This window comes from Lissotriton vulgaris, unplaced genomic scaffold (genome assembly GCF_964263255.1).
Source record: "Lissotriton vulgaris unplaced genomic scaffold, aLisVul1.2 SCAFFOLD_2283, whole genome shotgun sequence".
In the NCBI taxonomy this organism is placed as follows: domain Eukaryota; kingdom Metazoa; phylum Chordata; class Amphibia; order Caudata; family Salamandridae; genus Lissotriton; species Lissotriton vulgaris.
In genome coordinates, this window is record NW_028251107.1 from 222,203 (window position 1) to 240,306 (window position 18,104).

The 18,104-nt window shown below is 43.0% G+C and overlaps 1 protein-coding gene across 1 annotated transcript in view; it reads left to right on the plus strand.

The window, feature by feature from the left end:
• LOC147663025 (rab effector Noc2-like) overlaps window positions 1–18,104 on the plus strand; it is a gene marked incomplete at its 3' end in the record, with an annotated part of 255,635 nt that overhangs the window by 171,882 nt on the left and 65,649 nt on the right. The window contains exons 2-3 of the mRNA XM_086950723.1: window positions 9,352–9,438; window positions 11,283–11,426. Of these exons, the coding sequence (XP_086806849.1) occupies window positions 9,362–9,438; window positions 11,283–11,426 (221 nt within the window). The remainder of the gene's footprint in view (window positions 1–9,351; window positions 9,439–11,282; window positions 11,427–18,104) is intronic.

The following is an 18,104-nucleotide window of genomic DNA, read 5'->3' on the forward strand; positions in this document are numbered from 1 at the left end:
TTGTAATAATGGTGTTGATGTAGGGGACAGTAAGCCATGGGTGAGTGGCCCCCATCCTTGTCTGTGCCCGGCCCCCCCTACCCCCTCCGGTCACGGACACGCAATGTGTGGGGGGGAGGCGTAGCGCGGCATTTGTTCGCCATTAGTTTGTGGCTTTTCCATGTTTTCTGGGGCTTCAGGGTTCCTGCCTTTATTGGGCTGCCTCCCTCCCTCCCCCGTACAGGTCTCGGCCAGCCGCTGCGGATAGGTCACCTGCGGGGCAGGCATAGTGGTCCCGCAATCAGGGAACACATGTGGGGTTTCTTTGCCTGCATGCGCTGCCTTCGGACTGCCATGCAGAGTAGGATTCTGCGGGCCGTGTGGCCCTTCTCTGACCATGGGCGCAATACTGACGTGTACACCCGACACCATGGTGCCGGGCCGGGCCTTGGTGTTATGCGGTACGAAGCGCTTATGAGGAGGCATCACAGAAGCCTCCGTGGAACAGAGTGCAGTGCGCATTACGCTGGCAGGGAGTAAGGCTCATCTTGGGCAGCGGAGAACCATTTAAGTAACTTAGGTGGTAGGCTACCTATGGTGCACAAGCAGTGCCCTCACCATTTTCACCCTGTGGCACCTCGCCCCTTGCCACCTGGCAGCGTTTTGTTTGAATGAGCTGCCATTGCACCCTCCCCACGCAAAAATTACAGGGGTCTGCTGATTCTATATGCTGTAATGCCTGGCGTAGGTTCCCACAGTTGTAGGGACAGACTAGGAACCACTAAAGCTGGAAAAATCAGACACTGCACACCCCACTACAAAATCAGGTCACCCCCTGTCCTGTACCCTCCTGCCCCTTCAACCTAACAATAGGTTGCTCTCTAGGAGTGCCGCATATCTGCATCTGGGGTTTTGTGCTCGAACCCCGAAAGTATCCCAATGACTGAATAACGGAGCCCGAGTCCGCTCTTTTAAAGAAAACTCCCCTCCTCCTGTCATGTACCCTCCTGCCCCTTCAACCTAACAATAGGTTGCTCTCTATGAGTGCCGCATATCTGCATCTGGGGTGTGTGCTCGAACGCGAAACCAGGCGAACTCACAAGACGAACTAACGAAGCCAGAGTCTACTCTTTTAAAGATAACTGTCTTCCTTCTTGTTCTGTACCCTCCTGCTCCCCTTTAACTCAGCAAGATTTTACTCTCTGCGAGTGCCGCATATCTGCATCAGGGGTGCGCGATCTAACTCCGAAACTATCCACATGACAAACAAACATCTCGATTCTGCTCTTTTAAAGAAAAGTCCCCCCTCCCCTCCTCTTGACCAGTGCCCACCTGCCCTTTCAGGCCAGCATACTCTGTACGCGTGCCACATAATTGCATCTGGGGTGTGTGTTTGAACCCAGAAAACACCCGACTCCGAAAAACGAACGATGTCCGATTCTGCTCTTTTAGAAACAATCGCCCTCCTCTTTCCCTGTACCCTTCTACCCCCTTCAAGCCAGCAAGTTGTTACTCTCCACGAGTGCCGCATAATTGTATCTTGGCTGTGTGCTCGAAATCCGAATCCACCCGAATCCACGGCGAAATAACGGAGCCCGATTCTGCTCTATTAAAGATAACCGCCACCCTTTCCAGTCCAAAACGTGTACCAGTAGTAGCAAATAGTGGACACCGGCACTCATTTTTGGGGAGCGGAACCCCAAATCAGATTTTGACGCAGAACAAGAGGGAATTCAAAGAGGTGGAAAGACAGGCGAAGAGATAGAAGGGAAAACAATGACAAAGGGAGAAAGCGGGGATGAAAAAACATGCAAGAGAACAAAAGGGAGAGAGTGTGGATGAAGGAAGGGCTAGGAAAAGGCGAGACCGGGCTGGGCTAGCATTCAACAATCAGCAGCATCGTAAAACGTTTGCCCCAGCACTTATAATTTTACAAACTGAGCACGAGCAAAACGTTTGCCCCAGCACTTATAATTTTACAAACTGAGCACGAGCACTGACTTGCCACCCTACCCTGCCCCTTTCCAAGAATTGTATTCTCTAAGAGTGATACATATCTGCATTTGGAGTGTTTGCTCAAACCCCAAACTACTGACAAGACGGTAGAACCAGCATGAGTTCCAGTGGAGGTGGCAGTTACTCCCTCGGCATGCCACGCGCCTGCCTTCTACGGGGGCGTCCGAACCCCGACATTGCCCGAGAGTACAGGGCCTGACCCTGGCTCGCACACTCCACCTGCGACTGTACTGTTCAGAATTACAAGGTCTGTGGGTGCGCTTGAACACCCCCACCCAAACTGCTAGTATGCATGAAGGGCACATTGGCTCTGACCCTTCCAACAACCACTGCCCCTTCCGCCCGCCCATCCGTTTTGTACTGCCCTTTCTTCAGCCCTCAAACAAGGATCCCACAGCCGGAGTATGTCACGCATCAGGAGTACACTATGGCCGCAGTACACGAGTGATCGCGAACCTCCGAAACTGTCCAGATGTGCAGGAGAGGGAGGGGGGTCTTGACGTTGCACCCCACCTCCCCGTTGCACACCCCCGTCCGCCCGTATAGCGCAATGTGACATGTGTGTCGCACACTTAGATTGCGGCATGACCGTTATTTTTCTGCGAGGGTCCCGATCCACGAAATGATCCGATGTAGCAGGATTTACAAACTTTGTGTCACCCTGACCCACCAGTTCCAACTCCAAGCCCTCAGCACCCACTGTCCTGAAGCGGTCTTCCACGAGTGCCAGGGGAGCTGAAACGAAGGACGTGGCACGGCGACCCTGGACAGCAAAGAGTGGAGTTCGCAGGATACATGGAGTGGGTTTCACACGTCGTTTCAACGGGGGAGACGGGCATTCTAGGAGGCACGCCATGGCCACTTTGAACATTGTTACAATATTTGGTCAAAGGAAAAAAACATATCCTTCTTTGAAAACAGGAAGAGTTGTCATTGGCAATCGAGTTCCCCCAGAAACACTCCTAAAAAAGCTTACAGTTTAAAGGTGAATAAAACCTGCATAGAACCGGTCCTCGTGCTCCTACTGTGTTTTGTGTGTCACTGCCATCTATGGGCTGTGAGAGCTGTGTGGGCTGTGAGAGCTGTGTGGGCTGTGAGAGCTGTGTGGGCTGTGAGAGCTGTGTGGGCTGTGAGAGCTGTGTGGGCTGTGAGAGCTGTGTGGGCTGTGAGAGCTGTGTGGGCTGTGAGAGCTGTGTGGGCTGTGAGAGCTGTGAGAGCTGTGAGGGCTGTGAGAGCTGTGAGGGCTGTGAGAGCTGTGTGGGCTGTGTGGGCTGTGAGAGCTGTGAGGGCTGTGAGAGCTGTGAGGGCTGTGAGAGCTGTGAGGGCTGTGAGAGCTGCGAGAGCTGTGTGGGCTGTGAGGGCTGGCAGAGCGGTGTGGGCTGTGAGAGCTGTGAGAGCTGTGTGGGCTGTGTGGGCTGTGAGAGCTGTGTGGGCCGTGAGAGCTGTGTGGGCCGTGAGAGCTGTGTGGGCCGTGAGAGCTGTGTGGGCTGTGAGAGCTGTGAGGGCTGCGTGGGCTGTGAGAGCTGTGAGGGCTGCGTGGGCTGTGAGGGCTGCGTGGGCTGTGAGAGCTGTGTGGGCTGTGAGAGCTGTGTGGGCTGAGAGAGCTGCGTGGGCTGTGTGGGCTGCGTGGGCTGTGAGAGCTGTGTGGGCTGTGAGAGCTGTGTGGGCTGAGAGAGCTGCGTGGGCTGCGTGGGCTGCGTGGGCTGTGTGGGCTGTGTGGGCTGTGTGGGCTGTGTGGGCTGTGTGGGCTGTGAGAGCTGTGTGGGCTGTGAGAGCTGTGTGGGCTGTGAGAGCTGTGTGGGCTGTGAGAGCTGTGTGGGCTGTGAGAGCTGTGTGGGCTGAGAGAGCTGTATGGGCTGAGAGAGCTGTTGGCAATGTAAATAACAATCCCATTTATTTATAAGTAAAAAAAAAAAGAAATGTCATGAGCAATGCCAATAGGTCTAACTTTTCCAAAGGCGAAACCATTGCATTGTAAATGCTTGTTTTATATATCCATGGGATAGAGAGTTGGTCACTGAATATAAAGCTTTGATGTACTTATTAAGTGATAGCAACTTCAGGGAGACCAGTTCCAGGCTGTTTAGATTACTGTCTAAAATGCAGGAGTTTAATTTCAGAGTGAAACACGTCCCTGGAATAAAAAAAATTTCACTTTAGCCAACAACCAAAGTTTCCAATGAGGTAGAATGTGCTGTTGGCTTGGTTGATGGTGCAATGTTAGCCGAAGATAACGTTTCTCAACAAGAGTGGGAGGAAGTGGCCAGTGGAGATACGTGTCAAGCTTTGTTTAAAACATATGTTGCACAAGGTTGGCTAAATATTAGTGCATTAAATAGTGAATTCAAGTTGTTGCATAAAGGTAAAGACGAATTAGCAATTTAAGGGTTAACCGATTTTGTGTGGGAACCTACTAATGGCACCGACAAACCTCAGAAGCCAGGTGGTGGTTCTAAAAAGTTGCATTCGTATTACCAATGGCTAGGAAAGGATGCTGAGGTGGAGACATTCAATAGATGCGGGGGGGGGGGGGAATGGGGATGGGTGTAAGATGGCTGACAAACCCCTTCGTACCCATAATACACCTTTGTCCCTTGCAGAGTTGCAGAATTTTCAGTGCCACCGGGGGAAGACTTAGAGATGAATTTTATTTTCCCCATACATTCTGTTAATGAGAGTATGAAGTATGCTCTGGTTGTGTTTAGATTACAACTCCAAATGAGTTTATCACAAATTGCTTCGAGGACCCAACACCAAAATGGTAATTGATATTCTTCTGGAGTTCTTCCATAGGTTAGGTATTTCAAAGTGTTTTGTTAATGATTATTGCACACAGCAGGTCTTCACAAACATTTTAGAACCATAACCCAATTTTTAGAACAACAAACTCTCACGGTCTACCTAGTTTTAATGGACATGAGGGAGGTGATTTTTGAAATGTAACGAAAACATCAAATGGTACCACACTGTGATTTACAGATCGCATGTTTTCAATTGGAATTACCATTACGTTTGCAAAGGCTTCCAATTTTACTGATAAAACTATATTGCACACAAATGATGAAGTGTGGATATTGGGTTTCAGTGAATAATTATAATTTGTGCATCACCAAGTAAAGTGTCTTTATTTGTTTTGATCCTATTTAAAATTTTTGTTTCCATCACACTTCAGAAGTACAAAAATATGTGCGTCATTTTTGGTATCCTAACTGCTGAATGTCTACAGTACATTTACAGGAATTTACATTTTGATGTGTGTCACAAACAAATTACATCCAACAACATTTCCTTACACACTATTGTACCTCAAAAAGATTGTCACATAATTCAATTTGCTTTACTTTCCTTTCTCTGACTGCAAAGAGAAAGGAGTTCATAAACACCACTCCCCATGTTAAAAAAACATAAGCAGCAATTTGTCAGAAGACATATGCTGATATTTGACCTCTGTCCTTGAAACGCAGCAAATGCGTCCAGATCAATACAGAATTTATAGGCATCTTAATTAATTGCTTGGACTTTCACAACCAACAAAAAATTGGCGTGCATCCCACCAGTGGTTCACAACCCATAGTTTGGGAAACACTCGTGTGTAGTTCAAATCTCAGATAATGGAGTCATTTCTCTCAGCATTGGGTGTTAAACATTTAACCTCTTCCGTGCTTGTGACAGAACCACGCCGTCATAAGAGCCACGGGCAGCGTGTGCTCATGACGGCGTGGTTCCGTCATGCTGTGGCCTCTCTGCCCACGCGGCTCTGATTCCCTGCCTGTGCGGGTGAATTGAGGAGCGGGTGTGGTCATGACGGAACCACGCGGGCATGAGCACACGCCACCCGTGTCTCATGATGGCGCAGTTCTGTCACGAGCACAGAAGCGCCGCGCACACCCTCCACGGCCCCCCGCGCCGCGGCAGAATTCGTGCCGCGGCAAATGGGTTAAAGGTGGTGCTCTACAGTCCTTAAGGTAATTGCATGGTGGAGAGTGTAAACCACATAATACATTACACTAATCAATTGTCAATTTCTTTGGGTCAGGAAATCCAGATGGCAGTTGCCAAAAGGCTTAAGAGTTATCACAATACATCTTAGTCGACCACAAGAGTTGCACCATTTGTACTGTTAAGGGGTAGACATGTTTAAGTGAATTAGCTCCTGGTTGGGTTTACAGAAAACTGGCGTGGAGCATAGGGCTTTCAATGTACTAAAGATAAGTCAAAGGGTGAACGAAGCTAAAATTAAAAGCTAGACATGATGATTTAAAGATGGGCAATAATGTAAACTTTTTGGTGGGAAACAGAATAAGATGGCGTATTGGTTTTAAAAGTGGTTCTTCAACATTTTACCCCAGTTCAACCATAGTTAAGGTTTTAAAACATGCTATTAGAGTTGGCAGTGGAAGGTGATGGAGTAAAAGAAATGTGGCAAAGGTGGAGTCTGGTACTGAAGGTGGTGTATGTTGAAAGGGCAACATCATCTAATGTGAAGGTGGAGAATGTGAAAAAATGTAGGGTGTTTCATGGAGAGATGAGCAATAGATTGTTGAGTAATTCATGCGGAAACAGGTTCCCTTGCTAGACAAGGGAATTCCTATATTACACCTAAACAGAGATAGTTTTGAGGGAGCCTGAGGAATTGAGATTCTGCCAAAAAAAAGGTTGTGATTTTACCAAGAATCTTGGTAGGAATATGAGAAGAGCAAGGAAACCGAAGTATCTCAATGACTCTTTTTTTGTCCTAAATGGTATTTGTTTTAAGGTTAAATTTGATATTGTGCAATGCATTGCATGTGCAGTATTTCAGTCTACGCTATGCTTCCTAATAAATAGGAAGGTGTGTTAAATCCTGTTCATGTAATTTTGTCATTGTAGTATATCTTGAACATTGGAACCTTCATATTGGTTCTCCGACACCTCTTGATGAGAGTTCCATACTCCATTCAGTTGCATAGTGGAGCCGGGAGCAGTCACTGGAGAGACGGCATGTGGTGTTCCCTATACCCTACCTCTATTTAAGATCTTCTCATCACCTCTTGTTTAAGATAACAAGTAAAAGACAAAAGGGAGGCCTCCTCTATTGTAAAATAGGGGACAAGGAGTCAAAGTGTAAGGAACAAGAAAGGTCCCAGAAAGCCAATTGACTTGTACGACCCCAAGTGTAAATCATATATTACGTAAAATGCCAGATTTATAAAAGAATTTGTACCATATTTTCATAAACAGATATTCAGTAAATCATGAATCATAAGAAATGTGTGTATTATAAAAATATACAATTTATTCCAATGTGAAGATAAAATCAAACAATTTATACAATAAATGTGCCCAAAGACACAGTGGCTTATTAAAAACAATAACATTCACAAATTATTAAAACAATTTTCATAGGTATCACAGTTGTTGTTGTAGTCGACGCAGCGTTTCGGTGAATCAGAGATAACACCTTCTTCAGGACAACCAATTCTACAAGAGAACATTGCAATTAGAAACATGCCAGTTGTTGCAGAGTTCTGCATTTTCATTCTCTTCACAGTTAAAACGTTTTTTAATGCTTTTTTTGGGCACAGTTTATACACACTAAGAACTGTATACGAAAGGTTGTAAACAATTAGACTTTATGTGGTACATTTGCAAAGGCATTTTGTCTATATGACTATACACTTGGGTCTTGCAATATGAAGACATATAGTCCTCATGAGAGTAGTTCCAAAGGATAAAAATCCAGTATCCTACCTGTGTGATATTATATCAATCTCCTCATTATTTCAATTTTGAGGAATATATTAGTCGGATTCAATTTGACTTGGACGGACATCTGGTATCAATGGGTTCCAGTATAAAGTCCTTTAGGGAAAAGATGTAATTACTTCTTCTATTTGTTATAATCATAAATTACAAAGATATCCATTTTTATCTCTGCCCCTAAATAACAATGCTCGAATTACCTCAATCTGTCAGAAGTTCTGTGTTGATAAGAAACCGGAGGGGGGCCACCGTATTGTATATAGATAAAAACTGTTGAAATAAAGTGAAAGAAGTCGTCTTTTATTCCAGTTGTTCATTATATAGTTGATTTTGCCATTCATTTATTTAATACTAACTCCATGATATTAAAGATCTAAGATAACAAGTAGCCATGGGAGAGGAATGCTGAACATAGTTCCACCTCCACTGGGCGTCTTCTTCTGACTGTACATTAAAATTAACATATATAGGGTATATAGCCTTCTAGCCAAAAATGTTTTAAATAAACTGGTGTTCAGTCTCAAGAAACCTGGATGGAGGTGGTGGAACATGCTCAAACAAAGCATAAGCTTTGGTGTCTGGGGTTTCGAGCTCTGGTGATGGAACAGTGAATACTTGAGTTTCAAACATAGGTTTTTAATAACGACTTTCTACGAAAGTCGTATATTAAATTCTAATGATATAGTGTTCACAACAGTACGTACACTTGGCATTTTGCGCATTAAAGTTGTAGAACAGATTAACAACTGTAGTTGTATTATGTTGTGGTAATTTAATATTTTTTATTTTTGCACAGAAGGGAGGTTTGTAGCAAACGATAAGGGGGTGGTCTCAGCTATGAGCTGTTCGGGTTCACCCTGATGGTATATGCCGTTAGACATTAAACCATTTTTTCTGTTACACAATAGTTTGAGATGGTCTTCAAATTGTTGCGACCTAAATCATGAATTGCTATACCATGGTTGGGTCAGCAAAGGTGGCACATTATTGAATATCAGGGGCCGCATCTCTCCCTCAGTGTACTTGTTTTATGAATTTACTGTCTGATTAAAACTAGTATGACTGTCCACTAAACTACTGTGATGACCCAGACCATGCTGCTGCAAAATCCGTGGCCGCCTGTCTGACCAATCTGGAGTTCCCTGCTGGATTGGTGGGGGGTTTTCACCATGAGTTCTTCTGCCGACACGGCTAGAGGACTATTGATGAAATTGAAATTGGGTTTGTGTTTGAAAAGTTAAACAAGAAAATCCCTCATGTGATGTGAGTTTTCTCTCAGCTCATGAGAACCTTGAACCCCACCAGGGAATACCCTGCTGTGCATGGTGACCTGGACATAGGAAAACACACCGGACATGGCATTGAAATAGGACAGAGCTAGTGACCTAATGTCAGTCACAAGATTGTGGCTGTTATCAGGTGTTTCTATTGGCAAAGCCAAAGGTGGCATCACCACCAGACACTCCTCTCTAAATGCGGCATGGGAACCTGAGAGTTAGATTTTTGGCAGATGCCCTTTGTTGCAGGATTCGAACTAATGCCTCTTAATTCCTTGGGCAGGGGTGTTTTTTCCATCAAGTAATGTTTCTCTGACGTTTTTCTTTTCTCTTACAGGCTGACCACCATGACTGATACGATTTTTGGCAGTGGTGCTGATCAGTGGGTATGCCCCAATGATCGCCAGCTCGCTCTCCGAGCCAAGTAAGTGAAAATGATAGAAAATGTTAGATACTTCCTCTGGTTTTCTATTTATCCTCGGATCTACAAGTCAGCCTTTATACCTTGTATATTACATTTGTTCTTGTGGATGCTGAATCAGATTGGTCAATGGTGTGTTGAAATCTTGAATTAGTGTCCGTAAAAGGTGCAGAATTAAACATAAAACAATAGCGCTGCCATATCATAAAGCGGGATTGGGAGAACCATTTATGAAAGCCTTTTATCTGGCCTCATAACTACAACACTTACCATGCTGATGGGCAGGTTCCAGAGCAAGTTACTGAGGCAATGTCATGATATCACCGACCTAAAACACATGTGATACATGAAGCCCCCATCAGACCAAAAGAATCCCTACCTGATCATACTGTTGACACAAATATGGGACTGGCTCACTAAAACGCTGATAAGAAAGACTCCATTTTTATAAGAAGGCCCACCACAGGGGCTTAAAGAATTCAGACGGATACTCCCTGAAGCTAGAACTGCAAATTGGATTGCCCTTTTGGGCTACAACTAGGTCAGTCCCTACTATATGCTAAACTGGCAGCGCCATTAAATAACACTTTTGGGTGGGGGCTACCTAAAAGACCCCAGGATCAAATACATTATCTCAAGGGGGCCAGTAACATTGACACTATATCAGGCAACCTGTACAAAGCACCCAAACAATGAGCTGAAAATAAGAGAAAAATGGGCTAAAGATTGCCATAGTGCTCTCACAGACACAGAATGGAACAAGTACAATTTAAATATTCCATTGAGTATCCAGTAAAACAGCATTCAGGCTTATACATATAACATGCATAATTTGAGTATATATTTAGCACTAGTAGCACTCAGTAAAATATTCCAAGAAATGAACTAAATATAAATGCCATGGATATGCCCAGTAATTGCCAGCCCTGGGAATATATCATTGATGCATGGAAGAGCTCAGTGGCACCTGTGCTAACATTAGCACTCAAATAATGTGTATTAGGCCCACATCAAAGCCTGAGGGGTAAATGCAATATTGATATGTAACACTGGGATTTATTCAAGCTCGCAGACTCATTGTGATTGACTGGAAACAACATGTTCAGAATAATGTAAGAAAGAAGGCAGTTGAAAACTAGAGTAAGACCTAAACACAAAGAACCAACAATTGACTCTCAAACCACATGAACACGTAAATGATCCTAATTAAGCATACAATTTGTCAAAATGCTAAAACAAAAACATCAAAAATATAGTATAACGTAAGCGGTCATATTTCTGAAGCTATCTACTGATAAGGTATCCGAAAAGTAGAGCTGTATCCAACCATTGCCAAATTGTACATATTATATGTATTACATTAAATCTATGTATGTAATAATTTGGAGTGTGGAATTTAAAACACAAAAAGTTTTCAAGAAGGAAAAATTGTGTGCTCAAATCAAACTGAAATGAAGTTCCTGGTACAAACTGACGTGGCTTACAACTTAGTTGGGTAGGTATCCCATACTGTTTTATCTGAGGATGTGGTTCTCCATTCCTCTCGCGAGCATCCTAAAACACTTTAAAAAAAAAGGTTTGCACCGCCATTGTCCTGCAGTCCTGTGAGCGAACTGGATGTGTATGCATCAACTGCAGGAAATCTGCGTTCTTGCAGGACTTCAAAGCAAAACTGACCACCGCAATCCTAGATCTCAATCGACTGTAATGCTTTTGAACTAGTTACTATTGATGTGGCACGTGATAACTACGTTTTTCAGACATGAAATTATTATTTTTTAAGGGGTTTGAAGCACATTTACATCTTCGCTTTTAATGTTGCCGTTTTTTTTGTTTATTTTTTGTAGACTTCAGTCGGGGTGGTCGGTTCACACTTCCCAGACAGAAAAACAGCGCAAAAAACAAAGCCTTGAAAAAGACGAAATCGAAATCATCCTGGATGTTATTAGAAGGGCAGAAAAACTAGACCTTATTGAACAGCAAAGAATTGGGTAATGGTTAATTGTAACCAACAAGGCTTTGTTGGTATGGAAAATGAATTTGAATGTTGCTGTGTGTGCGTATATGTATATATGTGTGTGTGTGTGTGTGTGTGTATGTATGTATGTATATATATATATATATATAACATTTTCTCTCATTGCTAGTCATGGCTGTTGCTTGCCTACTTTATTACAGTATAACATTTCATATTAATTTTTGCAATGTACTCGTTTGATTTCTGTTATATAATCTTCAATACTTTTGAGACTGAAAGTTTATTTGCAGTTTGGCACAGATTACGTTATGATTATTTCACCTTTTTACACTGTTCGATAATCAAATTCCCAACACAAAAGAGGGATTTGAAGTTTCCTGCACTGACCAGTAACCTTCTAATTGAATTTGGATTTGGTCAACTAAACTTCAAGCACTTCATCTGAAAGTGTAATCTAGTTATTAGGGCCAATCTCTGAAGAAATAAGCTGCTATTTTCCAACTCAGGAGTACACTCCACTTATCCATTGATGATTTATTGGATTCAAAAACTAAAATTCTTCTCAACAAGGATGTGCCAAAATTTGTTGTGAACCCACGTTGTTCTTGTTTGTGAGGGTTCTATAACATCTTTTTTTCTGCAAATAATTACTTTAACAAGAATACCAATGGCACTTCTAATATCTGCTTAAGAAGGCGCGTAACCTTGTCTGCTGCGCCTCACTGTACTCGCCATTAAGATTCGCTCTCTCATTTCGCGCGGGCTCGTAACAAAGGTAAGGACATCGTTCAGATGGCATTCTGCAGTAGGCTGCACTTCGTTTGGATAGACCACTGTGCTCTTTAATGGAAACATATTTCATAAAAAAAAGCCTCTGTGGGGAGCCTCAGAGTTTCCGCAATCTCGGCAAAGCCACGTGTAGCTGAATAGCTTGAAGCAGGTTTGTCAGTCACTGACATGTGCTGCCCTTGCAGTAAATGTTATCCATTGCAACCAGAAGCTCCAGTGAAGGAATAAGAAGTGCTCTTATCAAAGCTATAATGACGGCCTCTGGCCTGCTAATGGATACATCATTGCTTCTCCGTGGGACAGGGAAGTAGGAGCTGAGCAGTTTTGGACGAGATAACGGGCTGCAGGGTAGTTTGGTATGGAAAAGTAGAGGAGGCTAGATTCGCTTGTGACTAAATGGCAATTAAAACCAGATCCAGTGGAGCAGAGAGGGGGAGCCGCCTTTTATCATAGGAGCTACTTTGTGAAGTAATGGAACATTCCATTCCTGTCGAGTGGTCAATCAGTTACTTTTGAAAGGATCTTCCTGCATGCATAGGGGGTCTTTGGTATGCAGTACATCTGTGCTTGTATCCTACTAGTTTGCATATCCACCCGGCCCCATTGCTGCCCCAGCCATTGGCTCTCTTGCTTGCTACCAAAGTTCACAGTTCCTTCTCTTTACAGTGGGGGTAGGATCCTGCTGCCAACCAATTGTCTGTCCTCGAGAGATGGACGTCCCAGTGTTTAAATTATGCACTATTACCATCTGCTAGCCCACTGTTCGGTTCTATGCGTGCACTCGTCTCAAGAGGGCTTAGAATGTAGGTGAAGAACAGTGATTGGTATCTACATTTTAAGCTGATGTATTGGCTACGCAATCAGACCTTTCCACAGAGGGGACCAATATTTGTTAAACCCAATGTCAGCCAGAGCACATACTCCTAGGCAACTCAGTTGGTGAAAATTAGTTGATAGTGGATCCAGCTTTATTGTTGTCCTAAACAGATTTGCAAGATCATTCTATTAAAGCAATTAATGTAGATTTATTTTTGACAAAAGTACATACAGAAAGTTAATTGACAGGTAAATAGGTTTGCTTAAAGAAGGAAGACGAAAAACAAGAAAGGGATGGTTTATTATAGAAAAGAGAAACCATTGCTTAATTTGAGCCGGTGGTTTGCGGTGCGCTGCACTGGCACTTCATTGTCAACACTGGTGCTTGTGACAGTCTGCCACAAGCTGGTGCTGTTTGGGTAATTTAGAGATAACTACGACAACAGTAGTTTATTAATTCAATGTACATTAAAAGTGGTTATTATCTGCCGCCTTTTAGCTTTAGGAGTTTGGAATAGTCCGAACTGTCACACTTGTAGGAGATTGATGGTTAGTAGTTCTGTTATTACTATGATTGGCAGCATGGCAGGAGCAATGTGTGGTGCAAGCTGCAGTGGCCTCCTGGCAATAGCCCTGGCACTTACGTTTTTTACAAATTAAGCACTGGGAAAACCATAAACCTTATCTCAGTTCAGTTAAAATAACAGGTTATGAATTGGCTTCATGATTCAAAGGTTGCTGGACATCCTGGAATAGCTAAGACTTTACCAACAGTAAGGAGTTTGTTTTGGTGGTCAGGTATGTTCACTGCTGTTAAGAATTGTATAAAATCATGTTCAGTCTGTCCTTAGATTAAGTTCACATAGTAAACCAATGGTGTTGCTGAGACCTTTGTTCTCCCCGAGTAAGCCGGATTATGTCAGTGGGTTTTATTGTATATTTACCCCAAAGTCAAGTCTTTGATTCTAGTGGTTGTAGACCATTTGACTAATAAGGGTATTTTCATACAATTGCCTAAAGGGTTAGCTCAGATGTTTGCAGAACACATTCAGTTGCATAGTGTGCCACATTTTCTGATCACTGACCGTGGGTGCCCAGTTCATTAAAAGAATTATGGTCTGCCTTGTGTAAACAGTTATATATGGAAGGGTGTCTGTCCATTGATACCATCCTCAGATGAATGGCCAGACTGAAAGGTCGAATCTGTATGTTGAACAGTATTTTTGCTATAAAAGGAGAATTGGAGAAACCCGTTATGGTTAGCAGAGATAACATACAAAAATACTGAACATTCATCTATTGCAGTGTCCCCTTTATTTTGAATGTCTGACCAAGATCTTCATATATTCCCTTGAAACAGTCCCTGTCTATATCAGTTCCTGCTGTGCAATAACAATTAACTTAGTTGATAGACATTCAGAAATCATCACAGAAAACATTGGAAAGGTGCAAACGAAATCTCAGAGTGTGTTTTACCTAACTCTATAGCTTGGTGGTCAAATGTCAACTGTGTTTAACAAACGAGTTATACCTCAAGCTGCTGAGCATGATCTCCCACCGATTCAATTATCATATTGCATTGCTCCCTGCATCATAATGATCAGGGTATTGATGGTTTTGGAACTAGACGCCCACAGCATTATCGGCCCAGAAACTGCAAATAAAGATTTCATGAAATTGCACAGGCTATAAAACCAGATAGTTGAGCTCTGCTTTAACCATAAAACCTCAAACCAAGCCTTCAACTGCCATGTAGAGGCTCAGGAAATAGTTCTCTGAGCCATTTTCAAAGCATGGATTGGCAATGGTCCAAAATACTGACATAGTATATGAGAAACACGCATATTTTATGTTCCTACTACAAAATAATTAAACAGGTTCATAATATGAAAACCATTAGAAACTCCATTTTATTTGAATGTTTTTCTTCAGTTGCAAATCTTTTATCATAAATTTGCTTTCCAGAGAATAACTGGTTTGAAAATTACATCACTTCTATTTCCTTTGGTTGTCATAACATACATTTTGTCTTCAAAAATATTACATTCATAGGCATTATTTATTTTTGTTTTTTACATTTCACAGCCCTAAAGAAGCAGAAGACTATACTAAATGTGTTGGCTGGCATGTGAGGTCAGATTTAGAACTTGCAACCAACTCACCACCAGCACTACCAGTAGGCATGTTATGAAACAATTAAATAAATAAAACATAACCAACTTGTTTCTTAACTTTTAACCTGCATCTTCCAAGTAGATTCTCAGTCATTTGTTATGGCAGAGAATCTTCTTGAAAGAGTCAGGGTTGAAAAATCAAAAGCAATGCTGTTAAAGGTCCATGAGGTAGACCATCAGGAGGCCTGACGATGTGGGTGAAGCAAGATAGGGGGCTGAACACTCAAATTATTCCAACCAACAATCCTGATATCCAGGCAGTTAGACTGTCTAGGGGTACTAAGGGGATTGTAGTAATATACAACTTGTACGTGCGGGGCTCAAGGGGGAAAAAGTTGGGTGTTTTAGCATCACCTGACGATCTTCTGGAGAGTAATCGGTCATGCTTACCTTTGATTATTGTAGGGGATTTTAATACAACGTTTTAGCCACTCTGAAATGCGGAGAGTAACCATTCAGATGAGGAAGATCTAAGGTAGGGTGTCCCAAAGTTGGAGTTAGAGCCAATAAAAAAATGGTCTGATGTCGCAATCCACATCAATTCAATATGTATGGAAAATGGTTTACGGGCACTGAATGGCCGTACAAAGTCCGATAAACTGGGGGCTGTTACATTTGACAACGGTTACAGTGCCAGTAGGATAGATTATGTGCTGGTCAGCCTCCTACTGTGGCACACAGTGAGGGATATGATAATCGAAGATAGATTGGAAAGTGATCATAATCCTCTTTGTGTGGAAATGGACCTGCTTGGTTATAAGTCTTGTAATGGAACAGCAGATAGTTATATATATAAGGCAGTGGTACCATCAAATGATCAAAGAAGACTAAAATGTATCAAATTAAAAGAACTACCCCTAGTGCTGATTAGCATTGATAACGAGTTGAATAGGGCAATTAGCGATCTAAAAGACAGTGTAACAAATTTGCCATATCGCAAATTGCCAACCATCATACATAACGAATTCTTTGGGCACTTTTTTATGTATGCACTTTGTAACAAAGAGTAAATCTAAAAAGGTACCTTTACCTAAAATACAGGAATGGTTTAGTACTGATTGTAAATGGTCGCGTGCAGAGCTGGGAGATGCCATAAAATTAGGGGATCCATCGCAGGTGCGACTAGCCAGGGCAACCTATCGGGGGGCACTACTCAAAGCGAAAAAGGAATGAGATAGTAAAAGGCGGCCTCTGTTAATCTTGGAACATCTATAAATGGAACAGAGGAGGGCAGGCTCCCGAGCATCATAACCGTGTCTCACAATTGGAGTGGGTAAACCACTTCAAACCACAATATGCGTCAAGTGAGCATGATACTGAAGGAATTATCCCTATACAGTTTTTTTAATGAGGAAGCATTCAGTAGGGTGAATGTGGAGGTGGCCTTAAAATCCATTATGGTAGAAAAAGCCCCGGGTTTGGATGGAATACTGGGGGATGTATTTCTTGCCAATAAGGCAAGATGGAGCTTGTATATTTTTTTATTATCAAACGCCATAGCGCAGGGCTTGCCGATTCCAGACTCCTGGAAAGGCGCGGAAATCATCCCTGTCTTCAAAAATGGAGACAAAGCGTGCCCAGGAAACTATAGGCCCATCTGCCTTATTGATTCACTCCAAAAGGTAATGGGCAGGTTGGTTTTATATAAAGTACAGGACTGGATCGATGAAGGCGGTATATTCTCTCCCCTCCAAGCAGGATTTCGTGCTTTCACTAGCACTATAGTTCAAGTATTCAGGTTCACCCTTTTGCATTGGAAAGATGTAACCCTGGGTAAGGGGAGTTTATATGCCGTCTTCGTGGATCTTCGGGCCGCATTCGATCTTGTGCCATGTGGGAAACTCTGGATGACACTAAAAGATATGGGGTTACCAACTGACCTGCTGTCACTCATTATTAGATTGCACGAAAGCAATACAAAGTTAGGGCAAACAGGGAGAAATAACAGAATTTTTCCCAGTGGATAAAGGAGTACGCCAGGGATGTGTCCCTAACACTATTTTCATAGTATATAAACGGGATAGTTAATTTCATGCAATGCACTAACACTGATGCACCGACATTGGCAGGCAAAAAAGTCCCCATACTGATGTTTGCGGACAACACATTGACCCTCTCAAAAAAAACTAGTGGGCTCCAAAGGGCCCTCTCAATCTTTGAAGAGTTTTGTGCTCAACGGGGATTAGAGGTCAATGTGTCCAAAACAAAACTGATGACTTTTAACCCACACAGGGCGTTTAAAGGGGGCATCGGATTAAATAACATTATGCTTGATCAGGTCAAGGAGTTCTCTTACCTGGGGGTCAATATTCTAGAGGGGCTAAGATGGTCACACCAAGTGGATTTAGCAACATTGAAACATAGACAACTGGCAGGGGTACTGTTAAAAGAATATAACACCTCTTTTACTAAGAAAATTAGCCCTGCCATGGAGATATACAATATGAAGGTAATTAGTTCTGTCTTATATGGTGCTGAACTTTGGGGTGATGAGAACGTAGCCAAACTAACAATTTCGGAAAATAAGTTTTTCAGAAACATAGCGAGATTACCCAATAGTACCCTGACATGGCCATTATTGATTTATCTGGAGCGGAAGCCAATCGCAGAAATTGCAAAGTTGCGCCTTTTGCTGTACTGGCGGAGGCTATGGACAACTTCAGAGCTAGCAGAGTACGCGGCTGGTTTCTTAGATGTAGTCAGGGTAGATAGCTCATGTAAAATAAGGTGGCTAAAACAGCATGGAGCCTCCTTATTACGCATGGGTATGAGCTCGCTGTGGGAAGATCTGGAGAATGCTATCTTCCCCTCAAAACAGATCCTGAAAACCCAATACTGGGAAATGGCTCACACTGATTTGGTGAGGAACTGTAAGTCCGCCTCCCTTACTGGCCGCTTCTTATGCGGCAAAT